Source organism: Centroberyx affinis, unplaced genomic scaffold (assembly GCF_046629955.1).
Source record: "Centroberyx affinis isolate AG114_WGS23_722 - 3 ecotype Tasmania unplaced genomic scaffold, CSIRO-AGI_Caff_v1 ptg001602l_1, whole genome shotgun sequence".
Classification (NCBI taxonomy): domain Eukaryota; kingdom Metazoa; phylum Chordata; class Actinopteri; order Beryciformes; family Berycidae; genus Centroberyx; species Centroberyx affinis.
In genome coordinates, this window is record NW_027280047.1 from 212,497 (window position 1) to 240,176 (window position 27,680).

General features: G+C 41.7%; 1 protein-coding gene across 2 annotated transcripts in view; it reads right to left on the bottom strand.

The window, feature by feature from the left end:
* The window catches only part of slc4a7 (solute carrier family 4 member 7), a 56,596-nt gene that overhangs the window by 20,270 nt on the left and 8,646 nt on the right, over window positions 1-27,680 (bottom strand). The window contains exons 2-9 of one of the 2 annotated variants that reach the window (XM_071528026.1): window positions 17,731-17,812; window positions 11,831-11,980; window positions 8,821-8,959; window positions 7,642-7,802; window positions 7,099-7,287; window positions 5,695-6,078; window positions 1,739-1,854; window positions 773-930 (exon numbers count right to left, since the gene is read on the bottom strand). In XM_071528026.1, the coding sequence (XP_071384127.1) occupies window positions 773-930; window positions 1,739-1,854; window positions 5,695-6,078; window positions 7,099-7,287; window positions 7,642-7,802; window positions 8,821-8,959; window positions 11,831-11,980; window positions 17,731-17,812 (1,379 nt within the window). The remainder of the gene's footprint in view (window positions 1-772; window positions 931-1,738; window positions 1,855-5,694; window positions 6,079-7,098; window positions 7,288-7,641; window positions 7,803-8,820; window positions 8,960-11,830; window positions 11,981-17,730; window positions 17,813-27,680) is intronic. The other variant, XM_071528027.1, reaches the window with a different exon arrangement.

Genomic DNA, 27,680 nt, shown 5'->3' on the forward strand with positions numbered 1-27,680 from the left:
TGATTATGTCAAACATCCGAGAGAGAGAGAGAGGAACCAATAGATATGGTTTTTGTTTTTATATCACTCTTTCCTTTCAACCCTCCTGCTGAGGTCCTAACTCCAACTCATCTGGCTCGCAATCAGTGATGGCACATGTAAACATTGCTGACAATAATGCTGGTATTGTGCTAAAACTGACTCATCCATATGTGTTCTCGGTTGTCTGATAAAGTTTAATGTTGTCAATCCAGTGTCCTTTATTGTGATACTGCTGGCTTTGAAACTTGCCGTCCTTTTACTGAGCCCAATGCACTTAGCCATATGTTATTACAAAAGGTACTGCAGCTGATGTCATGTTACTGTTGTGTTTGTCCATGCATCAAAGTGATGAGATACATCATAGTCACGCCCAACATAAAAATAAACACTTCATCTTTTTGTGACCTTTTTTTCTAAGTGTGTGTGTCACTTAATACAACTGTCAAATTAGCAATAGAAAACTAACATGGTCTTGTGTTTTAAAAACACTCCTCAGGGTTTGCTGGTTTTGTCCCTGCATGTGCTTCCCATTTGAGTGTCTTGTGGTACTGCTTTATGTATCAAATGTATTATCTTCCTTCCCATTAGATGACTAGTTAATTTCTGACACTTTGCTTTCAATTGTTGTTGCTAGACACTTCAAAGACTATTACAAAGACCAGGTAATAACTTAAGTGTCAGAGTGGGTCACTTTTATCAAATTGTGGATATCCAATTTTTGGAAAAAAAACCTCTTAATGAATTATTGTACCTTGTGGGCACAGGCACCTCAGTCAGGCCGGTGATAAGGACGGCAGGGGACAGTCGTACAAAGGCGATTATGGGCTTCTCCAGGAAGTCTACTTCCCCCACCAGCACGTTGGAGGCCTCAGCACCCGGTGGAATCTTCTTCATGAAATTCATGTCCACCTGAAACCAATAGAACCAGTGAAAGAGAGGATTCAGATATTCAGATTAATATAGATGGAGAGAGGGAAAAGGTAGAGAAAGAACAGTAAGGAGTGAAAGAAATTGAGAGATTGAGACGGAAGGACGGAGACATGCAAATTGGGATTAGGATGCAGGAATGCTAGGGATGGCAGCTAGGGTTGCTGGGATGCCAGGACCAAGGATAATCTACGAGGAAAGTTAGTAGCTACATAAACTACAAAGTACTGAGCAAAGACTGTCCATCTTCATGACGCATTTCTTGTCATGTTCACTGGACACATGACATCTCGTGTGCATTGCTAAATACAGAGCCGAGGACAGCAACAATTTCTGTATCTCTAGATAGAAATGTTCTGCCTTCATCCCTCTCTTTCATGCTCTGACTCATAAAGATAAGAGCTTGTTTTTTGGCAGACATAATAGATAGTTTTATAATGATAACTACTTATTGCTGCCAGCCCTTCTATTTCATGGATGAGAGAACCATGAAATGGTAAGATGGATGGAGGCCATGCGAGGGAGGAATTTTCCAAACCGAACACACCTACAGAACTAAATAAGACTTTTACTTTGAGGATCAATTCTTGGTCCACTACAGCTGAAGATGCCTCTTATTGAGCCCAGAAGAGAAGGGGCAAGGGGAATGTGATGGTGGCTCTCCTAGAGGCGGTTTTACAACACAGGCCATTGAAATGTCTGCGGAAGTCCAGAAACTATGAGGAAAAATAATGATGGGCCCTTCCACCATGATGGATTGTTTCTGTGCTCAGTACTGTGGTTAGGTTACCTTGCTGAAGTCGACACTGCTGCTTTCTCTACTGACCCCTGCTTTGGATGGCCTCCTCTCCGCTGACTTGGTACCGTCCAGGTTGTTGGGGATAGAGTTCGGGGACACCAGTGGTCCTGGGAGGGACAGGGGGAGGGGAGGAGGAGAGGTGAAGATAGCGACGGAGATTGTCAGTCGTGTGAGTACTTGAGGATGGTGGGAGGCAGAGACCTGTTGTGTGAGAATGGTTGTGTGGTCCACCATGAAATTTCATTTGTGATTTCTTTCTCTCTTCTCTTTACTCAGATTGTAGTTTTGAAATACAGCAAAAGCAAAAAAGTTGTGTTTTTCTTGAAGCTATTTGAATCTATGATAGATGACTACTAAATGTTATGGGCTCAACATACGGGAGGCGATGTCGCAAGCGTTTCATTAATTTTCAGTCAGAGGGGAGCAAAGATTCACAGGATCCTTCCTGGCAAAGCAACAAGTGATACAGGATCTCGTTAAATTTTACGCTGGTGCACAGTCACATGCACACACACAGGGCTGTGATGCGATGCCAGCGGTTATTAAAGTTTTAAACTTTCGAGTTTGTCGTGCGTTTTTCAGTGTGATATTTGCATTTCGTGGTGGTAATTGCAGCATGGAGGAACAACTTATTGTTGCAGTGGCTGATTTTCCCCAATTACTTGACATAGAGAAACATGTCCACAGAGACCTCAACAAAAAAGCAGTGCCTTGGGAAATTGTTAGTGCCAGAGTGGGGGTCTCAGGTAGGTAAAGTTAGTATCACCTCTGAGGTCTTCCATAAAATAATGAAATTCATCATGCGTTTTCCTCGACATTTGAATAAGATGAACCCACACAGACCTTTTTATCTTGTAATGAGGAACCAGCAATATTATTTCAAATAACTGAAGCAATCATCATCTACATCTACAACAGCGATCCATGGCTGAAATTGAAATGCAATGGACAGGACAGGACATTTTATATAAAAATATATAAAATCTATAACGCATGAAGTTACATTTGCTGTTGTTGACATTTCCCTTTTTAACTGCAAGTAGAAGGATTATTGTCTGCTTCCAAGACCAAACCATTGCTTGCTAGATGCGATGATTTGGTATAGAGCTGGGAGATTGTGATGGCTCTCCACGCGGGAGGCGGTGTGTTTTGTAAAGCTCTGTTGCTGATCGCTCCCCGTCTGTGAAGCTCATTATTCTGGAGCTGAAGTCATGCCTGCTTAGCTTGAATTGATATAATCCTTAACATAAAAGTGAGTGAAGGTGTTGAAAATGCATGACCGTACACCATCCTCGGGCTTCAGCACTGCCAAGTGTTGAAGCCATCCCCCAGCCTGACTGGCTGTGCACTTCAACACAGCTTATGTGATGTGAGCCATACAGGAGACAGGAAACGCTAGCACTTGAGGCGACATGAGAGTAGGAGATGAAATGAGGGGATAATGTATGTGAATCAAAGAACAGGAACCGCACACTCCCCTCTGCAATTCTGAAGTAACATTTCTTTTACCAGTTTTTGCTATTTTCCTTATTTTCCCCATCAACACATTTCTCATTTCTCTATGAAGAAGTAATCAAAATACAAAATTAATTCATGAAAGCTTAAGTACTGTAACACATTCTCATTTGCCCCTTCATATGTCTCACAGCAATTAACCCCAAGTCACTATTAAACATCGCTGAATTTCCGCCAGCATGTGGCTTGCCAGTGATTCATCCCCCTTGACCTGTACCCTGGAGTAACCCCCGCGGACGGTGGGTAGCTGTGACTGGTGAACGGGAGCGCAATCGCTCACATTCCCAACAAAGCCTCTTGGAATAAGGGGGGGATTAGCTTAGGTTGCATCCGCCAACACACTTCATTCAGGAAGATTAAGCCCCGGAATGCTCACCCATACCAGCCTTTTAAACAGTGGCGTCACAGCGCTGCCTCTTTCATATGCAAACAAAGAGTAAAATAAATAAATAAAATCATACAGATCCACTGACTCCTACTTGGGACTGGAAGCGCAGGGCTTTTCTAATAAAAGGTGAAAAGAAAAAAGATGAAATTGGATCATGAATCTTTATCTTTAAGGCTAAGAGTTGTCATGTGCTACTTTGCTATGTTATCAATGTATTAAGACAGGTCTTGTGGTAATCTACAATTCTTTCTACTATCTTTCTACTGTATAAAGAGAGGGATTTCAAGCAGTCAAATACATCCAGGAGTTGCATATAAAAGGTGCAGCTAGGTTACCATGGGCCTGGATCCAACATTTTTTCTTTACATGGACCCTGCTTCCTGAAACTGACTCAAGTTACTTCAGTAAACGTTTAATGAGGGGGAGAAATACTTAGTCTTGAAGTGCCCTCACTGTGGGCCCCACAATAACATGGAGCCAGAGTACAAATGACTGCCTGCACAGCCTAAATTCACCACTCACTCCATGTGTATATGAAATGTATAAGTATAAATAGCCTGTGATGGGAGACTAATGATGTCAAATCAATACCACTGCAGTTAAAACTGGCTGCAAACAACTACATATTACAGGAACATAATCAATTGCAGTGCAAAACCTGACTTCAGTTATTTGTAACCTGTAAACCAGATTGTAACCAAATTCATCAGACAACTTACTGTATATGACACATTTCAAGCATTTCATTGTCTGGTGTAATATCCCCATCCAATACACAGTCACAGAGCTGGTTATGTGATTCATCCATTATTACAGCCTACAGTGTTGTACACCAAAAAGTATTTATAAATTGCAATGACGAAGACTTGAAAGCCCTAATCCCCCTTTGAAAAACCCACACACAGATGTGAAAATGTTTGCCTCTTGAGAAATACTGTATACATGTCTTCCTAGGAGGGGGTACAATTACAGAGCCTCCTCATCTATAATAAGACCACCCCCAACCTTTTAGTTTCAACTCCAACTCAGTGCTCGCTGGTTCTCATGACCCATCCTTTGAGCGTAGCCATGCCCAGAGTGAGTGACGAACACACACACGTACACGCGCACACATACACACACACACTCTATAAATAAAGGGCACAAGACTGGGTTCGGGAAGAACAAAAAGTCACTGTAGATGCCAGATAGTACGTGCCAACACACCCACCCTCCTCCCAGGCTTATATTTAGCCATGCTGCTAGAACACATTGCCCTCACTAGACTCTTAATGGGGTAAAAGACTCTCAGACGACTGTTTATACTTAGGAATTGAGGAGGAGGAAGAACATGAATGCCAAATGATGCAATGGGAAAAGCACAAGGTGCATGACGTTTTATAGCTGTATGCATTCTAAATGGGGCAGTCACACAGAGATAAAACACATTGCAGCTGGGAGGATATAGAACTTATTTTGCCACAGTTTCTGTAGCGCACACACTGAACCAAATAGGAAATAAGGGTGGGGAAATAATGAGTTGGGGTAGGTGAAGTTGGCACTGAAATATCACAGAACACATGACAAAGGATGGTAGCCAGACACCAGACAAACCAAAACATTTTGGAAGACAAGATTTCATGCAACCACACTGAGTGATGTATGAAGGAGGATAGGGCCAAGCAAGGCATAGACGCTGAGGAGGGGCTCGATGGACATGTGTGGGGAGAGAGAGAGAGAAGTGTGAATGGCAAAAAGTAGTGGGCTGAGTGGAGAAGACAGGTAAGGTAGACAGAGAGGAACAGGAATGATTCAGTAGAATGGATAGAAAGACAGAGAAGTGAGGTGAAAAAAGAACTGAGGCAGAGAAGAGAGTGGTGTGAGGAAGTTTGTGGGTAAATACAGCGGGAAGAGCGTCTTAATGAGAGAGCCTTGCTGTGGGTTATTGATGAGATGGCCGCAGGGTTGGAGGGTAACAAGGCAACGGGGAGCAGAGCCAGCATGCTAGTGCTAGTGTTCTCTGTTCAAGCCGTGACTCACACTGGCAGGCTACACAGATATTTGCCTTCTAAGGGCAGCAGCTGGAGGCCCTGGGATGTCAAGGATGATTGCCGGCTCAGGTGCGACGCTGCCCCCTCTTCCTCTGCAGAGGCTGGTGGGTCGTCATCCTCGGGGGGCGACACCACCACCTCTGGGATGCCATGGGGGCCGAGGCCCGGGCCAGGGGTGCGCGGCGGGGTCTGGGAGGACCGTCGAAGGGAAGGGGGGGTGTTTTGGGGGGTGGTCAGGGGCGAAGGGCCAGGGGAGGGCCCGGTGTTGGAGGAAGAAGAGGGCAGGAGGTGGTTGAGGAGGACGGAGACCCGGGACTCGCGCCTCTGCAACAGGTTGGAGACAGAGGAGGCTGCCCCTGGCTTCTGGAGAGAGAGACGGGAAGAGGACAGGCCCTCTCCTAACAGAGGAGACAATGGCAAAAAGGACAAAGAGAGGAGAGGGAGAGAGAGAGAGGGAGAGAGGAAGAAATGAAGAAGAGGAAAAAGAGGGATGGAGCAGAAAGGAAAAACATATAAGGTAGGAGTTTATCAGAAAGATGGTTTCAGGAAGAGACACAGCCAGAAGGAGTGGACAGCAAGAGCGTGGGAGGACTGCAGTTAGAGAGAGACGTGCAAGTAGAAATGTGAGCGAAAGCATGGTTGTGTGCAGGAGACAAGGTGTGTGGTTCAGAGGGGAATGTAGGGAGGATCCACAAGGGCCAATCAGCTTGTCTCATTCAACTTCAAACCAACCAATCATACACCGTGACTGAATTGAGGCAAAAGTCTGAGTTGAGAGAGGCTTGCATGCAGGAGAGGATGAGTTAGTGCAGTGTCAGTGCACTGTATGCATACATTATGCTCTACCACCAGTCATTAAGTCCAATACATACTCTTTTGGCACAGGACATACTTCACACAGAAATAAACTGTTTCACCATCACTAATACATCAATATAACATACACAGTTTTGACCTTTCACATTTACATTTCATGATACAAAATGCAAGCCCAACAGGGATCACAGGCACATGAGTAGAGAAAGCTATATTTCTTGCATACATAAACAAGACACTACTGTGGCCATGCCCAGGAGAAAGAAAAAAAAAAAAAAAACACACACTGCTGATTCCAGTTGCAGGAAATTAAAACATTACTTCCTGAATGTCACCCTAGGGAGAGGAAGCAGTCATTAATTCAAACCCCAAGCCAGGCCAGCCATACATGTTAGCACCATCATTAGCACCCAGATTTCTCTTTCACTTGGGGGGGCCGGTTGATTCAATATTGATAATCATTCTCTAGATTCTACTCACTTTTACCTTCCACCTTCTATGCTGGCATTGAAGGGATTCGAACATTGGATTTTTGGAACCAGTCCCACAAGGGGGGGAAGATAGAGAGGAAAAAGAAATGCGAGTGCATCGGGGGATCTCACCGTTTCTGTCAAGCAAGAGCGGGTCAGAATGTTTCTTGCCTATGTCAGCGATGGAGCGCACCAGAGGGATGCGGTTGCTGAGCTTCCTCTCGTTCTGGTGGTGGTGTCTCTTCAGCATGGCTTCCCGCACCTTCTCACGCAGGTCCTCCTGCAGCTGGCCTGACGCCACCATGCTGTCTATTACCATGTCTGACTCACACACAGGCAGGCACACACGCACACACACACACACAAGAAAATTGAAGTATGGGCCACTGGAAATCCATTACGGAACGAGAATCCATGATAAGTAGTGCAGTGATTATACTATCCAACAGTAGATTAATAGAAATTATTATCAGCATTATTTATCTAGTACTTCCCGAAACAATGTTACACAAAAAATGATAAATAAAAAGGCAGTATGATAAACAAAAATGCCAAACATGACTTAAAAACAGGGTCACAGGAGGATGAAATAGACAAATACAAGAAGGATATAGGTAAATACAAATAAAATGAGTTTAACAAGTGATTTAAGTGAGTACTGTCAAATAAATATACCAGCGATTTCCTCGATACTGTTGGCCCTCATGTCCAGCATGACGGTGCCGTTGAGTATGCAGCTACGCAGTTCGAATAAGCTGTGTAGTGACAGCGTGGCAACGTAGGGCTTACTCCACCTCTCCCCGCCATCTTCCACATCCTCCTCGAACTTCAGCCATCTGGACATGAACACCCATCACACACGCACATATACAGAATGTTTTACTTGGATCCACTAATTATAATTGACATAATATTAAAATATCAGGTTCATCATAGTTCAAGGACATTTAAGGATACAGAAAGCATCGTTCCTGCCACATGGCCTCAGACAACAGTCTCACAGTTAGCATCACATACTGAAGCACTTCAAAGTGAATGACTCATACTCCAAATCTGAGCCTTTATTGAACACCACAAGTCATAACAGTGAGAAAACAATCTCTGACATTTTTTTTGAAAAAGAGGTAAATCACCATGTTGAAATCTGAATTTGTGAACCAAGGTCGAATTTGGGTCTTGCACCATCTGTAGCCATAACAAAGAGTATGACTAAGTAGGATATTTACAATTAGTTGTGTATAATCATATATTGTAAATTAGTTTCCACAATTAATCATAGATGGGAGGGAAGGGAAGGCGATCCTGAAACATTTTATGTTATTTCTTTTTTTTACAAGTTCGTGTCCGTTGGAAAACACTGAAGGCTGCATACTACACAGCCAAAAAGAAAACTCGAACCTATACACACTCCCTTACTTTGACCTCCTTCATGATATTTATTTTTTAGCAATACAACCTCTGACTCCTGCAATTCTCTCTGAATAATCAAAATAAGTACTTCAATAATGTAAATGGAATTACGGTGAGTTGTCAAACTATGGAATCATGTAAACGGCTTAATTAAACCGTTTTCATAGCATTGGTAATAGTCGCACTATTGTGCGCATGCAAGTGTAGCCACTGAGACTAATGGTTGGGATTAATAGTTTGGATCACAATACCTAGATGATAATCAGGATTATCAGTTTAGCCATAATCAAGCAGTTCTATGACTAAGGTACAAAGCCATCAAACAGCCATACTGAAAAAGAGCTAAACTTTGTACCAAAAGCCAAATGAGCTGTGGAGTTCTGGACTGCTTTTACATGCACAAAAGTGTCCTGGTGCTGCTGGAGCCTGGAGTTGCTTTCTGACCTGGCAGTCTCCTTCCACTCAGTGGCGCTGCCGTCTCTGAAGGAGAGCTCGTCCATCTCGGTGAAGAGGTCGTGGGGGACGTGCTCCAGGTCATCGTCCTCCGTACCCAGGATGAACTGGACCCGCTGGGATGGTGTGTCTGGACAAAGGTCAAAGGCCACTTTTACAGGGGGAGCAATGATAATAACGATAAAATTATCTAGGGAATCTGTGCTATTTGGTGGATGCTTTAATCTCAAGCGCCCCATAGTACCGTTTAACCATTTTTAGTATGAGTTGCCCCAGTGGTAATGCACTGCTCTATGCCTTCAGCTATACAGGGAAAATGTCTGCTCACAGAAGCAGAGATATAAGAGTATAATACGAGTAGATGGGACTAGGAAGCAATTGAATACTGTAGGATCATTTTGTGAGTGAGTGTGTGTTTGTTTGTGTGTGTGTGTGGTTGGGTGGTCAAATTGCATTGATGCCTTCTGTAACTGGGGAGAATGACTTAAGGGATAGGGTGCAGTAAGACCAATGCATCACTGTAATTACTTTTCATTTTGTTACACAAAGAGGAACACATCAACAGACTTAATACGGAGAGGTATTTTGAGGTAAGTGTGCAAGAGAGAACAATGAAAACTTGGACTGCTTTCCATCCATCTACTTTTCATGTCTGATTTAATCAGGGGAGAGATATGATCAGGACATCTGGAGCCACAGAGAAAACAGGGAAACGGAACACCACAGGGAGGCAGAAATGGATTGATTGCGAATGAAAGAGGAAAAGACTATCAGACAGAATAATTATTCTTCATACTGTTCTCCTATTCATTTGATAGTTTCTGCTGATAAATGGGTATACAGCGTTTCCCATACATTCCCGTACAGCAGACATAAATATAAATAAGTATATGGCATATGTTTGTTAGTTAGTTAGATGAGTGCACACGTTTTTGCACATAATTAAACGGGAATCAAACTCCTAACCCTGACAGTGTTAGTGCCATGTTTTACCTACTGTATATAAGGCATATGATATGAGCAGCTAAAACCTGCACACTAACTTCATCATTTATTGGTAAAAATAAATGGTATTATGGCAAATTTGAATAACCTATCATCATCCATCCTCCCAACATCCCACATTGATAATTCTCCTAACATCACTACTGAAAAAAGATGAAAAGGCGGCTAATAGCATGTGGGTTTAACAATCGTCTCCTAATTCACACCCACCCCAGCAGCTGCACTGGATGCGTGTGTGTCTCTGCTCTTTGCAGGTTATGTGAAGTGATGTAATCATTTTTGGCTGCGGTGTTGAGTCCAACTGTGTAGATGAACACAGCCTTGTTTCAGGTTAGACTTCATATGAATCTTGATGCTCTGTGCTCTCAGTAAGCGCCTGACATGATGGTAGGGCTGCACAATTAAACGTGTAGAATTGTATATTGAAATTAGAGTTTCAACAATCAATAATTGTACAATAGTGGTACATTCATTGGCACTATTTAAAAGGCTCATTAAGTAATCTATGAGTTAATAATATCAACGGGTCTGTAGTACCACTTACGGTGGCCTGTAGCTGACATAAATAAGTTCCATTTTCACAAATAAGTTCCATTTTCACCACAAAGAACAATAAGGCAACTAATTCCAGCAGAGATCCAACAGAACAGTCGAGTGAAAAGGTAATATGCAAGCTACTGTCATAATTTCACACCCCCACAGATATTAGCATCATTTTGTGCTATGGGACAGTAAAAATCTTAATTCATCAAATCATCTAATCATCACCAACACTCAGGGATTAATAATCATGATCACAATATCGAGCAAAATAATCCGGGTTATCACTTCAGCCTTTAACATGCAGCCCAAATTAAGCCTTCAGGCAAACGGCCCTAAGCAGTTTGGGAGTTTGAGTCTTATGACCTTATGAGCTCTGTGCAGCTGATATGCAGTTGAGGTAATACTGCAACTTGCAACTTTTCACACAGACAGACGCACGCACACAGTGTCTAAAATGTCAAAGCCTTCAATCGGTGTCACAGCTGGTTCCCAGGGGCCTCTAATGGCTTTCAGAGTTGGATGTTTTATTCAGAGCCTTTTTAACTTTTTGAAAGAAGTCTTGAAAGAATGGGCTTGAGCAGACCAGCGTTTTTCCCTAACAATCTGTCCATGCATTGTTAGAGCATGAGTTTGAATCCAAATCACATCATGACATTGTCACGTTTGTTTCTCCCTTCTCTCCTGTCACTTCTAATTGTGCTATGCAAGGGTGGAAATAACAAATTACAAAATCGTACCCGCTGTCCATAAGCATTGCATTAGAAACTGGCCAATCATAAATTCCATATGCGTAAGATGTAGCAATGATAGTAGCTTAGTAACCATAATCTAAAAATCCATCCACCCAGCTACAGTATTATCGTTTTGCATTTGCCTGGTTGTACTAGTAGCTAAATTATGAGCATGGCCTTTAAGAAAAAAAAAAAAAAAAAAAAAAAATATATATATATATATATATATATATATATATATATATATATATATATATATATATATATATCACGGATCAAATAATGACAGGACTTGGTCAACATAGTCTAACAATAATAATATAACTATAATAATAGTTAGCTGAATAATTATTTGTAAGGCATGTGCTGAATAACAATTTGTAAGGCACCTTTTGTAAAGATACAAAGTGCTGTAAAATAAAAGGACCAGAAAAATCCTATCAATATAAAGAACAGAACAGAGCGGTCCGCAGAGACTAAGCTGGGTAGCCATTACAAGGGTTTCTGTTTATTGCCTTGAGGCAGCATGTCCTGTGAGTGCATGAATAAACATGGTTGAAAGCTGTCAGCAGTTGATATGATTCAGGAACTGTGTACTGGAAAATGAGCGTTAGAGAGTGGGATTGAGAGAGGGAGGAAGAGAGAAAAGAGCCGTGTGGGGGGTTGGGTTAACAGCATTAAGACATTAGGCTTGGTGTTGTGAGTTACAAATAGTTTCCAACCGTTAGAGGGGGACTCCCTGCCATCCTCCTTCCCCTCCTCGGAGTCTTTCTCCCTCTTCTTGCGGTGGTGTTTGTGTCCTCGGTGGCGATGCCTGCGCTTGCTCTCCCTTCCAAGAGGAACATGGACGCCTACATACACTGCTCTGTGGCCTGGGGAAAAGGAGAAGACAGTGGAATTAAGATTCAGAAAACTTTCTTGACCATCTTCTTTCACAGCACTTAAGAAACTCTCATGAATGTACCTAAAACAGAAAAAGGGGAAAGGAAAAGGAGGAGAGAAGGAGAGAGAGAAACAGCTGAGGACAGTGTATAGTTTTACAAGCTACCAGTTACTTCACATTAGAAGAAGTTCAACAACATCAAAGCTATTCTCAAGACACACATAGTTTTGTTAAATTAATTAAAGAAAGTAGTTCAAACTACTTTGCAGATATGATATGATTTTTTTTTTACAATGTCATATAATACAGATTCACCACTGAAAAAATACCACTGGTTGAGATGTTAACAAAAATTTTACAAAGCACAAAGAATGTTCACTGTGTTTATGCCGTCACTCCCGACAGCTGCCTGCCAGAAACTTAAGTCTGGATGTGAATGCAAACCAAACATCCCTATCTGGGTTTGTGACAGGAAGCAGTGCAAGGAACATCATCTTTCTTTTGCATATAGCCTAATGTCCATCACTCCTACATTTTCAAGGTTTTTCCAGCATTGTATAATCTTGTGTGGGCTGCCTAAGGTGTGAAAATTTAATTCAAATCAGCTCAAAAATTGCATTTAAATAAAAGCCTATTTAAGAGGGATGCAAGAGTGGACTGTGATGCGTTAAACCCTTCCATATACAGAGGGCGCATGTCATGCTTTCAGTACTGACAGTAGAGGGAGCCGGAAGGAGCCACAGATGGAGGGTGGAGCAAGTTCAAGTAAACTGCGTATAGAAAAAGTTGCATTATGACTAAGAAGAAGCATGCAATTTATAACATTCTGGTCGGTGATTTTTCTAGCCGGTAGACCATCCTGTGTCGGTTGTAACAAGCTACCTCTACACAGCCCACCCGCTCCCATTCCTTTCTCTGCGCATTTTCAACTTTTCATCAATGGAGGACGGTGCTTCGAGCAAGGGACTGGCATCACAAGATATACTAAAACTAAAAAGCTTAATTTTCATGCCAAAAAAAAAAGTTTGCTAGGCGCTGGCTCCAAAAAGACTCCAAACCCGGCCCAACTCCATGCAAGTCAATGGGACCGCAACGCAACTTCTCACTCAAATCAATACATTTTTTCGACAAGAGGTTATGTTCTAACTGGTCTAACTAATTTCAAAATAATTGAGTAATTAATGGTAGATAACAGTTATAAAACTGGGTTGTTTTCCTAGTGATTGACAGTGTCGCCTAGCAGGCGGTGCTGCGGCTCTGCGGACGACCCCCGGCTTCGCTCTAGCTGCGCTGACTCTATAAAATGTCAACATGGCGGCAATCATAAAAACCCACTCTTTTGGCTTCAAAATGGCCCTTCAGAAACCTACGGGTGACGTTACAGTCACTATGTCCATCTTTTTTACAGTCTATGGGCTGTGCCAGAAAGTTGTGTAAGAGGAAACAACCTCTGCTTATGTTGTTGCAATTCCTACTGGTCACCGATAGAGGTCATAAATTATTACTTACTTATTACTTAATACCCCTTTAAATGAACATTGTGAACTCTATAATTGTGCATTAAATTCATTTGTATTTCAATGGTGGCCAGCCAATCTTTTTAACCTTCTTTGAAGGCATATAATATTGTCAGTAGAATCAATGTCATAATGCTGATCCATGTTTTTGAAAAAGGATAACCATAAGATTAAATTTCAAAAACATGGTAACCCTGTATATTCAAATGTAAAATACATACCCATTAAATGGACAATTTAAGCCTACAAGAGCAGTAACACATCCCCAGTAATGGACAGGCACTGGATAGCTAAGTATGAGACATAAGACAGAGACACACTAACATCCCAAGAAAGGAGAAGAAATGAAGGGGAAGAATTTCCCTCCATTTCCTGTGTGTACACTGGCTAACCTACTTGAAGGAAAGGAGAGAAGAACATTTAACTTTTTCACCCCTCCAATGCCCCAATGTTTTTTCCACTTCCCCTCATCATTGTTTCTGCCGCACAGGCTCCATTTTCTGAGATGCAAACGCCCTACTTTTGCCCTACTTTCTCTGCCAATAGTCATTTTTCACAGATGAGTCATTTCTCTTTGATTTGAGAGGGACCCCGGGAGGAATGAAAACAAGATGCACAACTCTGGGGAAGGGATAAGAGACTCACACACGAACTGAGCAGATGGAGAGAAAGAGAGATGGAAAGAGGGAGAGAGGGGGAGAGAGAAAGAGAGATGGAACAAGATAAAAGGGGAGTAAGAGTGGAAGGAAAGGACAGCCTAGCTGGACAAAAAAAAGAGAACGGAGAAAGGAGAGAATGGGATAAATGGAGATATGACGTGGGAGGAATTAGAGTGCGGTGGACCCACATAGAGACAGAGCAAGGGAGAGGGAGAGGGAGGGGGAGGACAGAGGGACAAGTAGAGAGCCACCTGAGGGAGATGCCGCGGTGGTAATAATGTTGTTGGGGCTGCTGCTGCTTTCTCCAGCCATAAACAACACTGACACTTCCTTAAAAGCTCTCCTCTCCCTCCACCCAGGGGAGACACACGGATGGAAATAATTAAAATTAAACAACTCGTTGATTAATCACTGGGTGAGGTAGAGTACTGGTGGGCAATAGAAATACTAGCCAGCTAATCTAAAATTTAACCTGCATGCAGTGGCGAGTTGCCAGGGCAAAAACAAAATATAAAAATTAAATTTCTATGGTTTAGCAATATAGATTAAAAACAGGCAACATAGCTATTTCCCATCTGTTATGCTTAATGGAACAAAAAATCATCATCCATTACCTGGACAGTACAAAAGAACAATCAATTATGCCCATTTTTGACATCTATGTTTAGACAAGTTAGTCAGTTACATAACCTTAAATTTATTTAGAAGATTAACAGTCAGTGAAATTGGAGAAAAAAATTCCCATCCCTAGTCGAAGCCTACACATGCAGCATCTCAAGTGGCGTTGGCCTGATGCCAGCTCTGCTACACAGCCTTCCATAGCGGTGTTAAAATAGAAATGCCTTGTAAACCGTACGCTTAATGACGTGAAATAAATTGAGGGCTATATTGGTCTTGTTTTATCCTGTCCTTCCTTGGCTTTGACTTACAGTTCATCAGGGTAGCACATTTCTGATGATTATAGATATTGGTAGATGTAGCGGTGTTTTAGTTGTCAGAGCCAGTTATCACATAACACTGGTATGCCTCTGGGAGGTTGTGTTTATTTACTTATCTGGTGGAATCAGGCGTTGTACCTGGAAAAGCTCTAGCTATGCAAGCAGCTAATCGGTGTTATGTCCTCCTTCACTAATCAAAATCAGATGGAGGAGGGTGGGGGGGTGGGGGGTAGGGGGGTTAGAGAGTGCCAAGGTTGCAGTCCTACAGTAGGGCCTCATTTATAAACTGTTTTTGATGTTGTCTTTGATGCCGTCGTACATCATTGTCTCCAACAATATGATTTGGAAAAAACAAAAAGAAAGAAATAGGTTAAGTGTACAAGTGAGATATTTGACATTCTATGGCATTTATGAGTGCCAAATATTTAGACAATCAAATGAGAAAGTATTTCAAAGTCAATTTAGCATATTTCTCTGTGACTGACAACATGACATGACAGCATTTGTCTAGTCTTAATGTGGTAAATCCCAAGTCACTGGTAATATCACTTTAGTGACAAATTACTTTCAATTTCAGTAATGATGTTACAGGTGTGTCAAGGAAAAGTAATATACAGAGTAGTATAACAAATTACTAGGATCAGTAAACAGTACTGTAAAGTAGTAAAGTATGTAAAGAAAGTGGCAAGTGAGTCCAACAACAGTACGTATAATTTGCTATGACTCTTTGACTCAGGTCTGTGTGCAGAAACATTGATCAGGTCAGTAAAGTTGAATAAGGGGCTCCTTGGGGGGCATCCTGGTGGCTAAATTGAATAATCTGCATACCAGGATATCTGTTCTGGGTTCAAATTTGGCCCAGAAACTTTGTTGCATGTCATCCCCCCCTCTCTTCCAATCTTTCGTGTCACTGTCCACTGTGTACTATCAAGTGAAGGTAAAATGTGAATTAAAAAAAAATCTTAATAAATAAATAAAAAACAAAAAGGTGCTCTTTGGGTGCTCTTTTATGAAGGTACAGTTGACAAGAACAAAAAGCTCTGGAAACAGCTTTGAGATCTGTGAAGTCAACAATCTTCCCCAAAGCCATTTACTCCTGAAAACCAGCTATTTTCACCTAGGTTCAAACATCGATGAATGAAACAAAACAACAGAGCATTAATCGAGTGTGTCGGTACCTTTTTCATTGCTTTGCCATTTACACCAAGCATCTGGTCAAGAATTTGTATGCACATTCACTATCACCTTCCTCTTATTGTTCCCCTGTAGAAGAGCTAGAGCAGAGTCAGGCTGGGTCTGCGCCTGCCAAGGCCCCCCTGAAAGACTAATCCAGTAACACCTGTTCTCCCTGTTCAGCAAACAGCCTCAAACAAAGCCACACACAGGCTGAGTCATAAATGTGCCATAAACCCAACATTAAAGATGTAATCCTTGATACGTAAATAAGGACTAGAATTCAAGGCTAGGACTTAGATGTAACAATACACCGGTATGAAGGTTTACCGCAATAAAAAACAGTGACGATTATCATACCACAGGCATCTCCTTTAACACTGTGTCCATGGTTTAAATGCCATTGGTGATGTGTGCAACTGCTGTAGCTGCAGCTCCGCACTCTGCTGAGGGCAAGGAGGAGCGCATGGGGGGAAAAATAACAGACGGGCAGTGTGATGATCATAACTAAATTGTATAATGCCCCTTTAGAGGAGCAGGGGATTATGGCACACCAGATACAGCATAGCAATTATAGGTTAAACAGAAAGTAAGCAGCAGAAGATGTAGAAAGTCAAAAATAAAAAGGGGCTTGTTTGAATTCCAAATTCAACATCTCTTACTTTATCCATCTGTACAAGCAGCAGGCCTACTGATCTGCAACAGTGTATGTGTAATCCTTTATTTGCACTGAATGAACATCAACATAAGCTACAATGTGAATAAATTGCTACATTACCCTACAAGAATGTCATTATTTTCATTTTCACATCTGTGCTATGCATTCTCCCTTTCTCACACTGGGTGGATCCCACTCGTCATATAATTTAGAATAAAGGGGTAATATGGTGATATATACCATCAAACAGTGATATTTTTGGAGACAATACTCAATATTATATGCAATATTATACCATTGCATCCCTACTATAAACACATTTGTGATTATTAAAAAAGGTGCATGCTTTCAGCAGTAATGGTTACAGGACAAGCAACCTAATGTTTTTCAGCAAACTCCCAGATCCCTTTTAATTTTAGTACTGATCAAAGTATGTATTTGATGCAAATGGCTGATGCTTTGCATGGTGAGGTTTTTTTAATAACCCTATTTCAAGCTTTGTGGAGCATTCAGAAACCGATTACAGAAAAGTTAGTTATACGTTTTGATTTTTTTTTTTGTCTGTTAAAAAATTACAGGCAGAACTAGTGCATGGTGCATTTCCTCCTCAGTAATTTGGACGAGTAATATTGTAAGAAAGTTATCCCTTTATGTCGTTCTACCAATGTTAAGAATTACGTTACCCACATTTTCCTGTAATACTAATCCCGTCTGGACATGGCTATATTCAGCACAGAGATATATAAAGACACAGCTACAGGGGAAATGTTTAAGTGTGGGTGGCTTCTACTTACTTTCCAACTCTTCCTTCTCATAGTTTGTGTGGGTGGTGGAGCTGGTCTTCCCATGGTCAACTAGTGCCTCGTCGTCTAGACCCTAGGGAGAAGGGGAGGGATACAGAGACAGAATTAAAGACATATTATGTGTGGCTGTCTGATGACCTAAACCCAATCCTCAAAAATACTCATTAGTGGTAAATGCTCATTAAAAAGGTAAATGTAACTTTCATTTACCACTAATGAGCATGGCTGCACAATTGGCGCTTCCATTACATGTAAACAATCAAAACCACAACCATGTGACCAAAACAAAGTTAAGATGGAGAAACAGGCAACTCTCGTGGGAAAGAGAGAGAGAAACCTTGCATAGACCATTTTTGGTAAAAAGTAGCCAGGAGCAGTGTGGAAAGAATGGTTCGGTCCAATGTTAGAGAGGAAAATCCTTCTCCTGAGTCTGAACGGGAAAACAACGTTTTAGTTCCTAAAAGTGGATCTGTCATTTGGAGATACTTTGGATTTAAAGCAGATCACAACAAACAAGCACAGATTCTGTGCAATGGTTCCCTTAGGGGTTGTAGCTGCGCCCCAAAGTAATAAAGTGGTAATTACTTATTAGAATTTTGTAAATAAGAACCTTAGTAAGAGTGAAAACAAGACTTTCTAGCTGCAGCTATTTCGACAAATACTGCACTGAAAAAAGTGAAAATATGACTGCATCAACAAACCTGTCAGTATATGGCTATGAAGTGTGCCTTAGTTTAAACCATAGAAGTGTACTAAAAAACAGAAAATGGTTTGTTGTGAAAAGTGCCTTATGATAGGTATGGGGCTGCCTTTGTTGGCTCTGGGCAGAGCCCAGGAAGGCAGCCCAGAATTGATCATAAGAGGTGTAAAATGAAGGTAATCATACACTGTCCTGCTATGTAAGAGGCTTTTGTGATGTCTCTACCTGCAGTCCTATAAGGCCAATTACCTTTCAGCCACAGAGTAGTGAGAGTGAACAAGAGAAACTGGTACCCAAAAACTCACACTGAAGTGGAGGTTCTGGGTAAGGGAGCTGAATACGCAGCAACCCAGCTCACCCACTAAAGAGATACTGACCTACCAATACAAGAGAGTGGGTAAAAATTAATTTTAACCTATTGTCTTATTCTTTCATATTCAACATTGAAATTATAGCTGTGGCAATATTGTTTGTGTAACATTCATGTCAATAAAGCGCGCACACACACACACAGATAAAGAGAGAGAGAGAGAGAGAAAGAGAGAGATGACATGGACTGGTGAGTATAGTCACCGGACACAAGCACAGGAAGATGCTATGTGCCATATGCCACTGCAATCTGCACCACTGACACTTAGTTGTGGCCCTGCTTCACAGGCAGTCAAGGACAACAGCTTAGCCTATGATCAGGACGGAAGTGGAAAATATAATGAAGTGTACTTAACGACTGGTGGTCTGTGATAATCAATCCCTTGATTAAAATTCATGACAACTTACAGCCTCTGACAAATAAATAAAACCCGGCATGAGATGCGATTACGATACAGTTTATCTAGCAGATTAGCTGCTCGTGGTTTTCCTTAACAACCTCAAGTATGATGCAGCAGGGTATCATTGCAACTTAATGAAGGCTCGCCTATGTATATCTTCCGCACACCAATTAGCCTAGGCTGTCTTGGAAAATACATTCATTGTTACGGTCCATGAGATAGAGGGTAGGATTTCATAGCAACATCAAGGGGCTGACTACGCTCCTTATTAAAAAAAGGTTATGACCTTAATGAAAATGAATAGCCATATCATAGTCGTGGCAACACATCAAAAGATATAAAGACCCAATTAGAGGAGACACTCAGCTGTCGGGATTCGTAGCAGCAGAGGTACAAATTCATGTTCTTTATAAAATCATAATGCCCTGAAACAACAGTTAAGGCAAATTTATGGTTTCTGCGGTATGCCCGGTGTTCACGGCAAGACCGTTCTCTATGCAGAGCCACAGCATTTTATGGTAAATGCGGTAACAGCACAGTGTTCGTGGAGAGCGCAGAATCTCCTCCGATTGTCCATTTTTGCCGGTTGTCAGCTGTCAGTTGGCTCGATTAGACTACTTCCCTGGTAACCAACTATCATAGCAATAGCAATCATTAACCAATCATAGCCTCTGAACGGACTGCAGCGTTTGCGGAGGCCTCCCCAGAGTTTCATGTTTTGAAACTCTCCCCCTGCGGAGCTCCGCCCTCGCCGCACAGACCCTCTGCACCACGAACACCGGGCGCACCGCAGAAACCATAAATTTGCCTTTAGAATTCACAAACACACACACACACACACACACACACATCCAGTTTGGTCCAATTACCAACCTTGTTATCATTGCTCCCTTGACTCCCTGCCCTCAGGTGGCAGGACAACTTGGGCAGCCACAAGGACACAGCTTCTCTAATTACTGCTGCATGTGTGACCAGAACACAACTAAATTTAATGGGATACCATAAGTCACTGTGGTTTACCACCAGGATACAGCTGTAACTGATAGGGATGTCAGTTCATGCTGCAACCACAAAAATAATGAGAAAGCCAGAATCCCTCTGCTACTGATATCATAACAAAAAAAAAAAAAAAAAAAAAAAAAAAAGAGGGAAAGTGAAATCACTTCAACACAATATACCAATGGCACATTGTAACCCGCGCCCACATTAGTGAGAAATTGGTATTTCACAGCTCTAACAAGACTACTACTTCCAGCTGTTCAGCGAGGCATGAGGTATTGTGACTGGGAGGAAGAGGCTATTTTAGAGAGGTATCCATAAGGGATGTATAAATACCACAGGGTGACAAGCAAGCTAATGCTGGCTTTAGGTCTGACTGCCGTGCTATGGGCTGGATTAGGGGCATGAGCTTCTGACGGTTGAATGGCTGAGAGTGGGGAAACTGGCTTACGGTTTCTTTTACAAGCTGCAGCTTACAAGTCGGTGAGTGTGACAGGTTGCAGGCTTCAGCTCATGATGAACTTTAAACTAGTTTCTGCTGCAGGCTGTTGGCCATAACTGATTATAATGAAGCCAAAACAATGCACCCCTAGGATTTGCAAAACCACCAAAATATGTTGCATTGATCCCCTTATTGTTGTTAATTCCATTTAATAGGTTGTAATCATATCGCATGATCAGACAGTATTTCAATAAATTTTAATCTGCTGTTCTGCTGTCTCATGCACAAGTGCTTTGATGTAACACAATCCCCAATTGGAGGATGCTTCCAATCCCTGCAACCAATCACAGAGAAGCACTGCTGCCAAGCAGGAGAGAGTGGAAACAAAAAGGTGATGATGTTAACCACACAGTGAAAGAATACAGGATAGCTGGCTGACATCAGGGTCTCATTTGCTCTGGCCTCATCGTGCCAGCCCCTTCCACTCAACATACTGAGGTTTCATTCTGATGAAGAGCACGTACTCTGTGCCTCTCTCCTGCACTCTCCCTTTCCATCACAGGCTTGCTGTCTCACACAGACAGTCACCTACCCTCCCATCCACACAGTTGAGCCACTCACTCAGACATTTCCCCAAGGAACACAGCATCTACACTAGGGATGTAACGGTATTAGGGCTGCAACTAACGATTATTTTCATTGTCGATTAATCTGTCGATTATTTTCTCGATTAATCGATTAGTTGTTTGGTCTATAAAATGTCAGAAAATGGTGAAAAATGTCGATCAGTGTTTCCCAAAGCCAAAGATGACGTCCTCAAATGTTTTGTTTTGTCCACAACCCAAAGATATTCAGTTTACTGTCATAGAGGAGTAAAGAAACCAGAAAATATTCACATTTAAGAAGCTGGAATCAGAGAATTTTGACTTATTTTTCTTAAAAAATTACTCAAACCGATTAATCGATTATCAAAATAGTTGGCAATTAATTCAATAGTTGACAACTAATCGATTAATCGATTAATCGTTGCAGCTCTAAACGGTATACTGTTTTAAGGTATACCATGGTATCAAGCAACCACGGTTCTGAACCATAAGCCTTTCCCTGTAATACCGTGCCCACGGTATAAATTTATGTTGCGCAGTGCGCATATGCACAGCGCCGCACGCCACTAGAATGGAGGGTTACCTATCCACAGCTCCGCTCGTGACAGCCAGGGGAAAAAATGAAACTTCACACTTCCAAGTTGCTAGCAATATTGAATTGCAACAGTGTCACACACACACACAGGCACGCACACAGGTTTCAGTTCAATAAAGCAATATTTTTCTTCAAAGCAAAATACTTTTCGATGGGCCATAGTACATTTAATTTTAAAAAATGAATATCGTGAAATACCGTATACCGTGGAATTTTAGTAGATACCGTACTATGAAATTTCATACTGTTACATCCCTAATCTACACTAAAGGACAGAGAAGACACGAGCGCCGTCTTCAATGGACACAAACAACTGACAGCGACAACAATATAATCTCCATTTTCTAAAGCCCTTATAATGTGAGCATGTCCTCCAAATTCAAGACATGATGCTTAAAAATGTTTCGTAAAAAGGCTAAGTACTACAGGACAGATGTGAGGCAGAACGCAAAGAAAACTGACTAAGAAATAGGCTGAAAATAAATAAAGCATTGTGAAAACCACGATGACCCATGCTGTGCTTTGATAAAAACAATACTTCCAACTGTAAATATAGAGTAATAAAAGTGAATGAAAAAATCGTGTCCTATCCACAGAAAATAAATCCCATGCTTTTTTCAACAACAGTCATCAATAATCACGTGGAGGGGACATCATGGGAAATAGCAGTGATTCAGTGTGACTATGCCTTCAATGACATTCAGATTTCCACACATACAGTATATTACCATAATAATCGTTTTCCTGTTAGAACCCCCACCTACGAAGTATGATGACATCTGTGACTGCGTTTGTGCGTGCACATGTACTTGTGTGTGTGTGTGCGCATGTGTGTATCCCACATGCTGGTGGATTTGCATGATAATGAGCAGAGTTGCTCTCTGACAGTGTCTTGATGAGGACCTGCAATATTACAGCGGCAGAAAGGCAGAGGAGAGCCAGGAAATGAATGTCACTCTGGGAACTTAAATGTTTTTTTCCCCCCACAGCAGACCATGGGTGACTAAATAAAACTGGACTGGCTCCTGATGGTGATTGTGGTGGAGAAGCACTGGGAAGTGTCTGGGTTTTCTGGTCCAATTGCCTGGCTGCAATCAAGTCAGGCATTCAGAGTAGTCACAGTGGGTGGTAGGCTATATCCCAAAAATACCACACTGCAAAAAAAATGTCCATCTTAACGGGTCACGTAGGCTCATGTTCACGTTTACTTAGGGTTAGTGTTGGGGCTAACCAAGTGCAACAATTGGCCATTGTATTGTCTACTGTCTATTGTATTGTATTGAAATAATTCGAGTTGTTGCTGTTACAGTGTAAATTGTTTCAGGTATTTTCTAGAAACAAGGGTCAATAACTTGAAACAAAGCAAAATAAAGCAGATCACTCACTCCACTAGTATTGAGAAAATGGCACTTGATTCAAGAACATTTGATTTGCTGATTCAATACTGATTCAATGCTGGAGTAAGGATGGATATTTTCTGCAGTGCAGATATTAATTTATTTAAGGAAAAGAGTAGGACCCCCAAATGATGGTTGCCAAATTGGCTGGTAAACTAGACAAAATTACTGGCCAGTTTAAGTTAACACAATTTGATTGGTGGCTACGTTTAATTTCCCACTCTTCCCACTTTCCCCAATGTTTACAAGCAGGGAGCATAACGCTGGTCTAAAACTATTCCTGTTTTCAGTATGTTCTTATTGTTAAGCTTCTTAAAATACCACTTCCATAAATCTGTTTACTTTTACTGTGCCGTTGACTCCATTTGCATTGTTTACATACAAACGCACATTATCATGCATTCTATGAATGCTGCTTGCATGTGCACCGTTTCATGAGGTATATGCACGTGTTAAGGTCTGTCGTGCCCTCTCCCCCATGTTGCTTGGAACAATTTCAACACACATGATGCAACCTGTCACATAGCTTTGGTCCAAAATAACCCCCTAGTCTGCCACACACAGTCCCCAGGCCAGGGAGGCGATTGGCCATTATGCCCACAGAGCACAGCTGTGTCTGGGCTAAAGGAGCCATGCCAGGGGGGAGGGGTTGGAGGGCAGGAGAAGAACTGCCAACTGAGTAGGAACACCACCCCATTCAGTGACATCAATAGGGGGGGCGATGACAGAAGATTATTATCTCTCTGGCTGGATCTGTGCAGTAAAGAAAACAAGACTAGGTGCCTAGTCTTGTTTTCTTTACTGAAATTACAGATCCTGCCAGATTAGGTGTGTCTAGTGGTGGCTGGGCGATTCTGGTTCTAATCTAATATACCAAAATTGTTCTTTGACATTCTTGAGAGATGAGCAGAGCTGGAGGTCAAATTACCCAAGAAGGTCCAGATCAAATGCTACAGCAACTGGATTAACCACAACATCCTTGATGTTAAAGATAAGACCTGTTCATACCAGTGCCATGTTCATCTCCAAACTAACCAAAGGATAATTCTTATTAACTGACAGCATTTACAGTCTTGATCTTTAGTAATATCCCAACATTGTGTTTCATATAGTGGTGCTTCTTTTAACAGTCCAATTGTTAATTTCAGCTGGGTCTGCTAGTAAACACTAGGTAACTTTAGACAGTTAAAACTGAAGTAGTACTACTGGCCATCTGCCACTGTCACCACCTGTTGTACTCTAGACGGTGACATCACCTGGCACCAAAGACCAGCCAATAGCAAATTGCCAGTTCAGTACCCTACTTTTCACCATTAGGTGTCAGGCTTCACCATAGATTTGACTTTTAGTTTAGTTACTCTTTAACATCCAAACAGAAAATTAAGGCTAAAATGAAGGAACTGAAATTTTAACATAAGATGAAATGGGATGGTTCCTGAGCTGTGTTGGGATGAGCTGGTTTGCCTGGCTAAACTATAGCCTACTCCATTAAGACTAAGCTAAGGCTAAGAGTTAAGCTGTTGGAGTTTTGACCAATAACTGATTTCTAAACTTCCTCTAGTCAATATTTTACATTTTATTTTGACACCATGACACCTTGTTGACAAAGCCAGCATCTTCTCAGGAGCTACAAAGCAATCCTTAAAAAGCGTGTGGCCAAACTAACACATGGCAGGATGCAGCAGGACGCAGCAGGATGTGAACAAAGACACTTAACTGGTTGTAAAATACAGCCGGGCTGAAATAGTGCACTATTTCCTGATCTTTCTATTGGTTAAGTTCCCAATGCTAATTTAATAAATTTGCCCATTTATTGGCTTACATGGGATGGACTTTATCATGCCATCTCTAATCACCACTAGCCTAGCCTGAGCTGTGTTTAGCTGGTAGTAACAATGAGGGAGTTTCCATGCACATTAATATTCCAGTATTATTCAGGATACCCATGTGGATGAAAAATAAACATTATTATTAAAACACCATATCCCATCCACCATTACCCTGACTTTGAGAAACCTGAATAAGAAAGTTGGGATGTTGTTTTTGCGGCCTAAGTACAAGTTCTGTATCCAAGGTAAAATATCTGTTTATTCATCTATACAGAGATGTTTGTGATGAGAATTTGAAGATGAATAGAAACATCTTTTCCTGAATCTGACTTTAACTGTGGTATGAGGTCAATACAGAATACTCTGCATGTAAATGTACTCACAGCGCTTCCTGTTAGTGTCCGGAATGACGGAAACATTACTCAGAGGACATGTCCTGTCCTGCTGTCCCAACCAGTGAGAAGAGGGGTGTGGGGAACCAGAAGCCCCCTAAACCTCAAGAGAACATAACGTCACCTGGAGCACAAGGGCAGCAGAATGGAAAGCACGCATGGAGTCTGATTCAGGATAAGCCCTTTGTAGCCTTGCTCATTCCCCCTTGGAAGGGGGCAAATGTGGGTGGGTAGCAGGTGGGTGCCAACTGGCAATCAAGGGGAGGCAGGCAACGCTAGCGGCCAACTTGCCAATACAAACAAACCATCAAAGTGTCATTCTTCATAATTTCTCCCTCTATCCTCCCAACCTGCCCCCCCACCCCCCTACCCCCACCCTCTCCTCCTCACACAGGTGCCATGTTGAAATGCAGTTTCCAGATCACAAACATGCGGGACACACTTAACTTAATTGCTGATGCCAAACATCACTTTCCCCTTATTTAGCCCATAAAGCTACCAGCTAGCTGTCTAGTTTCTCAAATTTGCTCTGCTCCAGACAGGATCAATTAACAACCACCAATTTGATGTTGAAAGGATTAATTACCAAGTGGAGAAAATTGACTCTAGTTTTTGTAGCAGAACATCCACAGTCCGCACTGCAAACAATTTGAGATACTCTCGTCAACAGAGTGTTTGTTTTTCCTATGGGCTATGTGACCAATATTAGTCTGATTCTGACAGCAGTCGTCAAATTGGACACAGCTCAACTTTCAAAGCAACACTGGTCCTCATCACAGCTGGTGCTTACATTGTAATACCTCCTCCCCATTATTACAACAGCATTGGTGTTGCGCCCAGTAATCAGTTACCTGATTTATTTGACCATCTACTTTTTGAGCATATTCACACATCTTTGAACAGTTTGAGATTGAAAATATCTTTAAAAAGTATGTTTTTTGGAACAATCTTAGCTCATCATAACTCAAAAGACAGGTTTCATTCCAAACATTTACAGCTCCCAAAATAGATACAAAACTCTTTTTACAGATTATAAGTACTGAGTATTAAAGGCTCAGTCAATATGTTTCGGTAATAACAGACTGGGCCTCAAACTGGACAGAGAGTGGACATTGTGATTTTTTGCAATCTGACCGCCTGTAGAGGCGGGAGCCTAAAACATCTCTAAATAACCCTAGGCTGTTCTGTTACAGTCTTAAAACAGTCAGACTGATGCACACCAAGTTCCATGATGTTGTTGGCCGATAGTGGTGAAGCGGCGTTTCTGTGTGCGCTCATCTGAGAGAAAGCCTGGCTCAATAATTAATAAAGCTTCTAATACAGACAGACAGACCTGTGGTGTGTTCTTTAGAGACTACAGATGGGCATGTGAATTAAAAAATACAACAGAAAACAGACTTTGCACTGCAGGATTATGTACATAGCATTGCCATGTGGGAGAAAGGCTGATATAGCCTGTACTATACTGGGATAGGGGATCTAAGGTTCAAATTGAATCCATTCAGAGGCTCTAAGCAAGGAAAAGGCACCGTTTGAACTCAGTGCCATACCTTATGCATGAACAGGACACAACATATAAGCTAAATTGCATATTTCACATTTTATCTACTAAGGCAGAGAAGGTACAGTATGTGTGTGCGCGCGCAATACAACTACGTGTATCCAGGCCAAGAGATACTACCACTATTAATCACAGACCTTTGTGTGAAGTCCATGTGTATTGACTCATGGTGGCACAGATTTCATTAACCACTGTGGGTCTGCTCATTACTGTACATTGTTAGTCATTTTATATCACAAAGGTAATCTAATAATTAAGCATTTATTTTCCATCAAATCAGTAACCTATATCACATCGTCAATGGAGAATGGAGTGTTATATCAGGCATGACACATTGCACTAAAATGTTTTCTTTTCATAATAATTGACACAATAATTGAGAACTGCAATAAAATACTCAATTTTGAAAGGATAATGCGTTGCATTAATTTGTTACTCATTAAAGTAATGTTATTATTCAAAAATCATAATATTTAGGTTACCCCAAATGCTGTCGGTATGTGTGTGCAGGAGTGATTTTAGCACGATGTAGCCAACCACCTGCTCAGTCAACCAGACAGTGAGTGAAACAACCAGCCATCCAACGAGCCACCCGGCCAGGCTCCCTCTAATCTCAGTTCACTGCCAGCCTTTCTTTACTGGGCCCCGGTC